Here is an 11,626-nt window from a genome sequence, read left to right as displayed (position 1 = left end):
TAATCATACACCGGTTAGTTATCATATTATTCTGATGTCATCCCCTTAATACTGAGCCACTTTGTTTCAATGAACATAAGCCACAAAAAAAACAGAACTAAAACCCGGAACGTGTTTTAAAAATTTATAACCCATAAATATTGACTGTACTTGTACTGAAAAAAAAACTGAACTAAAACCGGAACGTGTTTTATAAATTTAAAAATAAAATATATTATATATTGACTCTACTTGTACGTACTTGTACGTTGCATTGACCAGTAAAAACAATGCAAACATACTCCCAAATAAATAAAGAAATCAATGCAGACTTTGATTTGGAGTGACAATTTTGAACACTTCCTATATGACATTTATAATGATGATGATGATGATGATTTTATGATGATGATGTTGTCATCCTATGGTACCCCATTGGTACAGAAAGCCTTCGTGAGACGGCGCCATCCACTCCTGTCAATAAATATGAATATGTCTCGTACCTCGCGCTCCGCGTCCCTCTAAATCAGTCCAGTTGCCCGCAGCTCGGCGTTGATAGTACGCTACCACGCTTGCGTCGGCCGACCCCGTCGCCTGATGCAGTATTAGCAACCTACCATATACCTATGCTTAAAACCATATTCAAATAACGTCAGTAAGTAACCTAAGGTTATTGACGTCACATAATTACATTACACCAAATAAAAATTTACCTACAAACATACAACAATATTATCCCTTCACAAAACATTGGGCTTAATTTTATTTGATTTTAACTACCTCATATTAAAATATAATAATAACTTAGTTTAAAAATTGGCGTACTCGAAAAGCGGCCTATGCTCAGCAGTAAGCGACAAAAGGTTGATATGATGATGATGATTAAGTTTTTTAAAATTACATAAATTTTCTATCGATCATTCAAAATAAAATTCCCCTTCTTTCTTCTATCCGAAATATTGTGTCTTGAAATTCCTTCGCAGTAGCAGTGATTGTTGTTACTTGATCACACTGTAGCTAAGGAATTCCTCTTATCTTCTACAAGTAGGCAGCACAATCATCTTGTCATGAATATCCGGTTGCCAGCGAGCAATGTGACTGAAGTAGTCAAGTATCCCGAAATTTCACTGTACACTACTAAATACTACACTACAAACTAGTGCCTACGTCAATTCTCGAGACAAGCTGTCAAGCGGGCCCCAGGCTCCCATGAGCCGTGGCAAAACGCCGGGACAACGTGAGGAAAATAATGATGACCTCAAACGCACGTTATCACTTAATTTGATCATACTTAGTTAACACAAAACCCGAATCATAATACTGTTAGACATCTAGGTCTCTTAGGAACTAAGTAGGTACCTAGATGTTCTTAATCTACTGACCGTAATTTTTTTTTTAATTCGTAACTCCACTCCAGTTTGCATTATTAAGCTATATATCCCAAACAACTTGTATAAAAAAAAATAGATCACGAAACTAAAATAATTTAAATAAAATGAAGCCATAAAATGGTCCTAATAAAACTGCAACATTGTCTGATTTATTAAAATCAATTCACAAAAAAAAAATTAAAACGCTTTCACTATGTGGGATTCGAACCCTGACCTCGTACATGTCACTCCATACTTTAGGCCACCCTTGAGACCGTTAGGCTATCAGAGTGTTAAGGAACTAGACAAATTTAACAATCACCTTTTGAATTTCTTTTATTTTTTTAGCGTCTTACGCACATAATGAATAACTACAAGATTTTCGTTCATCATAAAAAAAACTCAAAGCAGCACGTAAATATCTACACATATACATACAACCAACCTACAGGGAATTCTTTGATAAACGCTATTTAGGTGTCCGTGCCTTCGCTTGAACCACATTATGAGATAACACCCTTGTAACTCAGCCCTAATCAAGCGAATTCATCAACTAGTAGCGCCATCTATCGCGCTACCCTAGTACTAATGTCGCCCGGTTGCCAGCGCTCGGCTGCTTTCTCTTCAGTACGCTTTTGTAACTCAGCCGAGCAACACGTTTACAAAGCAAGTTTAAAAAGATCAAGAAATTTAAATCGTAAAAATATTTTGAAAACCTCCGACTTCGTGACATTCCGCTCGGTGCCCATGGCCCAGCGACGAGACGCAGTGACCTTCCTACAGGCACCGTCACAAAAAGTAAACGGGTACTTACGCCTCATGGCCTCGTCCTGTGGGACAACAAGCGTCGTCCAGTGAGACGACATGGCGTCGTCCCGTGAGACGACATGACGTCGTCCCGTGAGACGACATGGTGTCGTCCCGTGAGACGACATGGCGTCGTCCCGTGAGACGACAAGCGTCGTCCCGTGAAATGACATAGCGTCGTCCCATGAGACGACATGGCGTCGACCCGTGAGACGACATGGCGTCGTCCGTGGTATCGTCCTAACAGACGACATGGTATTGTCCTGACAGACGACATGGCAGCGTCTTGTAAGACGACGAGCATCGTCTCGTTAAAAGACCTTGTGACATTCCGCTCAGTGCCCGTGGCCCAGCGATGAGACTAAGTGAGCTCTTATAGCCATCACCATATATAGAATACCTAAGGGTATAAATGGCACACGGCGTCGTCCCGTTGGACGACAAGCGTCGTTGCGTGAGACGACATAGCGTAGTCCCGTGAGATGACATGACATCGTCCTGTGGGACATCAGGCGTCGTCCTGTAAAATAATAAGGCGTCGTCCTGTGTGACAGGCATCGCGATGAGTTACGTCATCATGTGAGAAGATATTGCGCCAACCTGTGGTATCGTCCCGTGAGAGGATATTGCGTCCCATAGGACTACATTGCATTATTCCATAAGACTACATTTTGTCGTATCGTGAGACATTAATGCGTCGTCCTATGAGACGATATCACATCGTCCTATGAAATTACATTGAAATGACATTGTCTTGTTAAACAAAAACCGTTGTCTCATGGTCTACCATTAATACGGTAGCGGACGTCTTATTGGGCGCTTTATCGTTCGATGTCTGCACGGTGGGCCTCGCATTTAAGATCTGCATGGTCATGAACCAATGCACGACTTAGTTAGAGGGCGTCATCATCATTGTAGCCGACCAAATGGTGTGTCACCTTTTAGAACGACGAGCAGCAGAATTTCTATTAGCGGGTTTGGCGCGAAATAATGCAGTTACAGTAATTGTCTTGTCTCAACCTGCCAGGAAAAAGGAAGGTTTCCGTCTTGGTCGTGTACAAATGTTGGTCTGGGTCGATAACAAACAATTGCCGTGAGATACCAAACAAACCAAAAATATACATTCTGAGGATCCTAAACTGTATGACTAACCGGCCATGAAAAATAGCAGTTAAGAAACTGTGAAAAGGGAAAAGTACAAAGTGAAAATCCTTGTGTTATACTTTGCCCAACTAGATCCTATACCAAAAAGAGAGAGGGGGAGGCAAGAAAATTGACGTTAGCCTTAAAGAAGGAAAGAAACTAAAACTCTCTTCTGAATAGGAATACCAATACAAATATAATGCCAATTCATTTACGGTTCTGTCATAGACTAACAAGAGATATCTCTTTATTGCGGCTCTAAACCTGAAAAGAATAGAGTTTATGATACTCATATATATTAGTGAAAAATCATCGCACTAAATCCCTCTTTTGAATGATGAATGACTAGTCAGGTTGATAGTGTCTTTGGGAATACTGAAGCATCTCCTGTATACTCTCTAAATATTGACCATTAGCTAAAAAATTGCGGCCTGTTACAAAGAGAAATCTTTTACTTACTTTAAATCGTCTACTATGTATTTTTTTTTTTTTTTATTTAAACTTTATTGCACAATAAATGAAGAGTACAAATGGCGGACTTAATGCCAGAAGGCATTCTCTACCAGTCAACCATGGGCTAATGTAGCTGTGAAACAAAGACCACTGAACTAAGAGTAACACGTAGAAAACAGCAAGTACCTTCCATCACATTCCGTCCAATAGACCGAACTGACAAAGGTAATTAGTGCTCTATTCACATCAGTCAGGTAGAAACTTGTAAAATTAGGTTCAAAATTCAAGTAACAAGCTCCACTTCGGAAGATTATCTAAGCAGCGGGTTGTCAATCGACCTGCCGTTGGTATAACAATCATACATGATAAAACGTTGACCATAAACGTTACATAGTTCAATTTCAAAGGAAATGAACTCTTACTGGTAAAATAAGTATCGGAAACAGACGGTATTTGTAGGAGGTGCTTTCACAGAATGTCTAAAAGGACCAACTAGTAAAATATTAAATTAGTATGGCAATCCGCATAGTTACCCATGATTGTTCAATAGTTGAAACATCGATTTCTTTAGTGGTAAATGTTATGCCTATGTAGAAGATGAAGCACCCCTTCAAGTTATGTAAATAAATAAAGGATTTATGAAAAGATTTTTCGGTAGTTTAGTTAGAGTGGAGTTACTGATTCTGTTTCGAAAAATCGCGAATTGAATTAGAGGTGAGCCGCCTAAGAGAACTAAGCTGTCGAACCAATAGCCACAGTCCACGGCTTTACATCTAAACGATGATTGTTTAATTTCTCCAAATAGACAAATTAAAATGAAGTCACTTCAGAAACTTTAAAACCATGTGGACTGCGGGGCAAGCCAACATACATACAAACGTACAACGTACGTAAACGTACACATATGCATAATATGTAGAAAATATTTGCAGGCAGTCACCGATAGCAGATACCGGATTCTGAAAGAACACGGATCACAAATATCCTTCTTTCGATTTCCAGATGAGAGGTTTCCTTTGCAGATAAGGAAGTACTCACGTGATTTTATAAAAGAACAACAACATACGGTGGTTCAGGAAAAAATGCAAGATCTAAGCGAAATATGATCCCAGTAGTGACTCATGACTACAAATATGTTCTCCGGTTAAATAGAGCCTGCAATTTACTCTGAAAATCAACACTAGTTCTGCTGTCATTGCCAGATCTAAGTACAATAAGCTTAGCTGAAAGGTAGTAGTCCAGGGTTTACAGCATACTGTTGTAACAGGTCTCGTAGGGCATGTAATTGGAAACGTCATCGTCAATGCAATCAATTAGAGTTCCAGGTGTAGTACCCTACAAAATCATCGTGTCTTGGTTATATTGCAGATGCGCTGCTAATCGAATTACAGCATTAGTTGTGAAGACAACTACAATTCATATATTTATATATTCATGATAATATGCTTATATCATTAAATACAGTAAATATGAGATGTCAGTAGACATATATCAACGTTACATCAGGCGTAGCTCACTCCGCGATTTCGTCGCGTCGCTACAAGTACATGCGGCCCACACCAATTTTGGTGTCTAGCACTAGTAGTTGCCGCGCACCGCTATGGAACGGACGCCTGCTCGCGCTTGCGCCACCTTGCGGTCATAATCTGTCGTAATAGTACATACTATTATTTATTCTATGATTACGTCAAGGTAGTGACATAAATATAATATGTCGCAGAAAGGCCTAGATCATCAAATAATTGTTTATTTGTGGGCATCATGATGCCTAATTAACCCTAGGGTTCCCTCAAGATCATCAAATGATACACAACTTGATTGCACGAAAGCCAATAAACAACATACAACGTCCTTGTATTGCTAAATTTCTAATCAAAAGTACCTACAAATTAATAATAATAATAATTCAGCCTATATACGTCCCACTACTGGGCACAAGCCTCTTCTCACTCGCGAGAGGGCTTGGGCTATAGTCCCCACGCTGGCCTAATGCGGATTGGGGCTTCAAAGTACAAATTAAGTAATCAAATTAATATTTGGTAATGAACGCGTTTACACGTGTTAAGGTTTGACAGGAATTGTGCCACAGCATCGCCCGCGCGCGCCGGTGCTGGCGCAGCACTTGAGATTAGATGACATCATGAGACACCCGTGGTTTGTGCCACTGCAATCGTATAATGCCAAAAACTTACTGGTTCGGACCAATATACAAATAATAATAATGTTTTAATTTGTCTGGGTGTTACGAAAGTTCCGCAATTGGTTTGGAAAGGTTGCACTACAATTTAAAGTGGATAGGTCCACCTCCTCTACTCTTACTCAAAGAGTCTTTCATCGTTAGTCAAGAGGTTTTTACACTTTTATTAGAAGATCGTATGTATACGAAAGCATTAAAAACTCACAAATCGTGCTAAGTCTAACAATAAAGCACAATCCATTACCAGCGCGCGAACCATAAAATCTTTAGTTTGGGAATCAGCTTGCCACCAGAAAGAGTGAACATTATACAACCTACAATTACAAGCCTTTATTATAATTAGCCTAAAAATTATAGGTGAAGGCATTGGAATTATTCGAAGATTAAAAAATCTTCTAAAATATCCTACTTGGTAGACGGATCTTCAGTCTACGCACAACATCATGGTGAGATGCCATCCACAACAACTGGAGTTGTCAGCATCACTTTAAATTCATAATCATCGCCTCCATACGATTGCCACCTTCGTGTCAGTGATTCTGTTCATTCGTTACATTCGCTTGCATGACTGACAAGCATATAATATAAGCTTGGTTGACCCGGCACCGGCCTAATTGGCAAGTTTTCAGTTATCTGTGGGAGTAGTAAATTTAGCAGCATAATTGACACTTAAAATAGAAGGATTTTACCTGCCAATAAAATCCATATTGTGGTCCAGAAGTCCTCTCCGGTGTTGTGAGAGAGCGTTTATTGGATTTTTGATGAATATTTGCCTCAAATAGCCCATCTGATGACTCCTTCCTGTGGTGACGTCACTTCCCCTGCAACAAGTTTCACAGCCGGCGCCAAATAACTGGTTCTTTTACCGCCATTCAACAGGGCTCGGTTCGATTCGAGCGATTATTCGTCATTGCGTCTCACCAGGTAGGCCTTAATAGGCCCGGAGAGGACTTCTGGACCACAATATGGATTTTATTGGCAGGTAAAATCCTTCTATTGTGGCCCCTTCGTCCTCTCCGGTGTTGTGAGACTTGTCTGTTATCACCTGGTGAATGGCCATACAGCTTAAATGTAAACAAACATCTAGGTAGAGATTACCTTTATTAGTATAAGCATAGGTATATAATTACATCACAAATTCATAGCCATAACAATCAAAATATTTATTCAAGCCTAGAATAAAATCTACTTATTAATTAAACTGGCTGAAAAAGGCGAGCTACGGATGTATCGCTTACTGAATCATTATTTCTAATAAATTGCCGTCTGTAAAAATTGTGAAAAGTATTCTCACTTCTCCAATTCCCTCTTAGAAGAATTTCATCAATAGGGAAATTATTTATCCAGTTGGATGAAGACACTGCTGATCTAGTGCTCCCTGCGGAGTGGTTGACTCCAGCTTCATGCAAAATAGATTTGACCCAATTACTAATCATCGTACGAGTCGCGGCTCTAACTTCCCCTCGACGTGTTACAAATAGAGCAGAAATCGTACCTCGTGTCTCAGAAGATATCGACAGTAATTTTCTAACCCAAAAGACAGGACTTATTCTAAAATCAGGATGATCCAGTAGTTTCCAACCAGACTGACGATAGGTTGCCGAATCAGTCTTAGACCCAAATATTGGGTTAAAAATGATTTCAGATCCTTCATTAATCATATTATTAGAATTAATGTCTAACAGTGTAAGGTCGTGAACCCTACGTCCAGATGCGAGTAACAATATTGTGGCGCATCTACGAGAAACCTCAAACAAATTATCCAGGTCCGATATATTGTTTTTCAACCAATCTATTACTATGGCAGGGTTCCAAATAGGAGCTTTGGGATTACGAGGTTTAAGCAAAGCTACAGCCTTCAATACGTGTTTAACTATAGTATCTTCACTGAGTTTTTTATTTAGGTATGGTTCGCAAAAAGTGGAGATGACCGATTTATGCAAAGCAATAGTACTATATGCTAAACCTTCCTTCGTACTCAAGCCAGATAAAAATTTTGCTAAATCAACAGCCTTTGGAGTATTTACAGAAACATTATTTTCTGAACACCACTTAACCCACCTATTCCATGCCGGGCGGTATGAAGACAAGGTAGAATCACGCCAGCTTGATTTTAGTAAGGAACGATCCTGTTCCGACCAGGAAGTTAGAAGGGACTCCCACCCCCAACTAGCCATGCTTCCAGTTCCAGTTCCCCCAAGTTCGGCGGTGGACGTCGTGTGGTCATGTCGACTAGGTGGTGATGTAGGTTCACAATTTTGATCGGAGAACAAAGAGCCCGAGCGCGTAAGTCGCTCATCCAGAAGGTCTTTTCCCACCTGGGCGTTATTATTATGTATCTCCCTCGGCACTGGTTCAGGTGTGCTAGGACTCGAGGTATCAACGATGGTGGTGGGAACACCCACGCTAGGTCGTAATGCCATCGGCGGCTGAACGCATTGCAAAACATTGCTCGATGGTCTAGTGGGTTTCGACTTACATACCTCGGGACTACATGCGCGTTCCGCGACGCAAACAGATCTATGTACGGCCTGCCGAACGCTTGAAATATTCTGTGACACGCCTGCGACGACAGATGCCACTCCGGGAGAGGTCGACCTAGGGACAGGCGATCTGCGACTGTATTTAGCGTACCTGGTAGATGTTGGGTTACCAGGCTCAATCGAAGGTCTTTCGCAAAAAGAAGGATTTTCCGGGCTTCCTCTAATAACTCCATCGATCTGGTGCCTCCCTCGTGCTTCAGGTACGCTAGAGCTGTGCGATTGTCCGACTGAATTAAAAGAGTGGAGTTTCGTAATACGTACCTGTTCGCTCGAATTGCTTCGTATATTGCATGCAGTTCCTTCAGGTTCGAGTGCCAGCACCTCTGCTCGCTGCTCCATCTGCCTGAGAGGATCATGTCGTTTAACTGTGCCCCCCAGCCATAGCCTGCTGCGTCCGTGGTTAGAAAGTTCTTTATGAGGGGTTGATGAATTAGCGAATGCCTCTTCACGTTCTTTATCCACCATACCAAGTCTTGCACTATTGACCCTGGCAATTGTCGGAGGCGACAGGGACTTGACCGCTGAAGCTCGCGACTTAAAATTTGAAGCCTGCGGCAGTGTAACCGACCTAACGGAATTACAAAGCTCGCGAAATTTAATCTCCCTAGGAGGGACTTCACCCACCTGGGAGAGCGGACACCTCGATTCAAAAGCCTTTGAATTTCTGACAGTATTTTGGAAATCTTCTGCTCCGGTAAGAATCTCCTGTTGCACACCGTGTTCCAACAAATTCCTAAAAACTCGAGGTTTTTGCAAGGTACAAGTACTGACTTTTCGAAGTTCAATGTCCACCCTAGGTATTCTAGGAAATCGATGACAAAGGTTATTTGAGACTGAAGTAGGAACTGGCTCTGGTTCGCGATAAGGAAGTCGTCTAAGTAAACAATCACGCGTATTCCCTTCCTCCGTAACTTCTCCGCGACGAAATTGGTCAACGTGGCAAACAATTTTGGTGCACAAGCCGCCCCGAACGGCAAACAAGTCATTTGGAAGATCTGACCTTGAAATACCAATCTTAGAAATCGACGGTGAGAATTGGCGATGTTCACGTGAAAGTAAGCCTGACTCAGATCTATCTTTGCTAGGTAATCTCCTGGTTGCAGAAAATTCGGGATGTCGAAATGAGATATTAGGGAGAAGCGGCTTACTTTTAAATATTCGTTTAAACTTCTGAGATTGAACACAGGACGATTGCCCCCGCTCCCCTTTTTCACCAGGAATATTTTTGACAAATAACTTGGTGAATGAGGTACAGGTTCTATTACTCGGTCTGCTAACATTTTTGTTATTTCCAGTGTCATGTCTGACGACGGCTGGATTTCGAACTTTTTCACTATATTGGAACTCGGCCAAACCAACGGAGGTTTTCGGTAAAATGGAAGACGTACGCCTGAAATAATTTTTAAAATCATTCGATTTGCTCCTATCATTTCCCAACGACGACGATATAACGTCAGACACCCTGCCCTGAACGCCCCCGAGTCAGAACTCTCGGAATCGCTTGTTTCGATCGTTGTAACCTGATCGCCGTGGCTGTCCGCGTCTAGGTTCTCGCCTGTCGACTCTAGGGGCACGGGGCTGGTTGAAGTCGTACGTTGGGAAATTGGGGAAGAACGTTGGCTTCGATCGAAAGTTAAATCGGAAAGGAGGTACTGACGGTTGGAAATACCCTCTGTTAGCGGCCAAAAATCTAGGGAACTTCTGGTTTTTACGCGGTTTGTTCTGACTGTTCTGAGCAGGAAAAACTTTATTCAAACCACCCTCATTCTTGAGAAATTCTTTTAACTTTTCCGCCTGAAAAAGATTCTCGTAAGATGGGGGTATCTTTCGAAAACCAGCCGCGGTCACAGTATCCGTTACATTCTTTAAAATCTCACTTCTACGATTTAAAACAACATCAGCCCGCTTTCCGCAAAGTATTTGCAAAATATCATTAGTGCTCTTGTTGTATTTATCATCCTCGACAAACAAATCTGTTATTTTATCTTTCAAAGCCACAGCAGTAATATTTTCACACTGTCCTGCCCACTTCAAAATATTTTGCAAACACGTTTGCGTATGATCGCGATGAAGAAGAAAGGCATGAGTTAAAGAAGCTAATGTCTTTTCAAATGATGCTAAATGTTTCGATTTATCATAATGACGCAATTCGTCATTCGTTTCCAATTCCTTGAAACCTGGTACCGCTAGGTAACTCTTTTGAATATCAAAGAAAGATATGTCAGCCCATTCCCGAGAATCGAATCGTTGCAAATTCTTCAATAACTCAAACTTCGCTTCTTCAGTTTTTCCAACACCTTTGTCTTTTAAAGTAGTATTAAAGTCTTTAAAAGCCACATTTTCTAACGGCACTTCGTCCTCTGAAGATGATTCCGATCGATTCTGGGATTGGGTTTCCGGATGCATAGAACGTTGAATAAAATCAGTAATAGCGTTCACCTGGTACGAGAGTTGGTCAAACCTCGCTTCAAAATCCTTATGGCGGCCACCGCTGCCGTCACTGCTGCTAGCAGAACGAGGGCGCCGCTTCCGTCTAGTTGGCTGCCTTTGTCTGGATCGAGATGGTCGTTCCTCCCGACCACGTGTCCGCTTCGTTGAAGGAGCCTCCTCCACCGAGGATGTAGACGACTTACGCCGTCTTTTGTGATGGTTGTCATCTTGAGATTCAGATGGGCTTCCCATCTTAAAACACTACTACTCAAGTAATTACTACTATATTTCAAATGTATATAACACTGAATCTACTTTGAGGCACAACCTGCCTCACCAAAAATCCAAAACGCAATGACGAATAATCGCTCGAATCGAACCGAGCCCTGTTGAATGGCGGTAAAAGAACCAGTTATTTGGCGCCGGCTGTGAAACTTGTTGCAGGGGAAGTGACGTCACCACAGGAAGGAGTCATCAGATGGGCTATTTGAGGCAAATATTCATCAAAAATCCAATAAACGCTCTCTCACAACACCGGAGAGGACGAAGGGGCCACAATAGGTAGGAGCCTACCATTTCATATAAGAATTAATATCTATTCATGGCTTACTATTAATATGGTTGTTTTTAAAGCAACCCTCACCTAAAACTAATCAGTAAGGAAGGATGTATTATCGCCTCAGTTGAAACTACTGCTAGGTTGT

The 11,626-nt window shown here is 41.4% G+C and overlaps 1 protein-coding gene across 1 annotated transcript; it reads right to left on the bottom strand.

Annotated features, from left to right (window-relative positions):
- Positions 1-6,880: 6,880 nt before the first annotated feature.
- Positions 6,881-11,182, bottom strand: LOC134805895 (uncharacterized). The gene is made up of 4 exons (XM_063779093.1): positions 10,048-11,182; positions 8,754-9,060; positions 8,124-8,378; positions 6,881-6,994 (listed from the first exon to the last, which is right to left on the bottom strand). The coding sequence occupies exons 1-4, from the start codon at positions 11,172-11,174 to the stop codon at positions 6,881-6,883; spliced, it is 1,803 nt and encodes a 600-aa protein (XP_063635163.1). The 5' UTR covers positions 11,175-11,182.
- Between the last annotated feature and the right edge of the window lie 444 nt (positions 11,183-11,626).

Source organism: Cydia splendana, unplaced genomic scaffold (assembly GCF_910591565.1).
Source record: "Cydia splendana unplaced genomic scaffold, ilCydSple1.2 scaffold_78_ctg1, whole genome shotgun sequence".
NCBI lineage: Eukaryota > Metazoa > Arthropoda > Insecta > Lepidoptera > Tortricidae > Cydia > Cydia splendana.
Note: the sequence above shows the minus strand (reverse complement) of the source record. Positions and strands in the feature narration are given on the sequence as shown.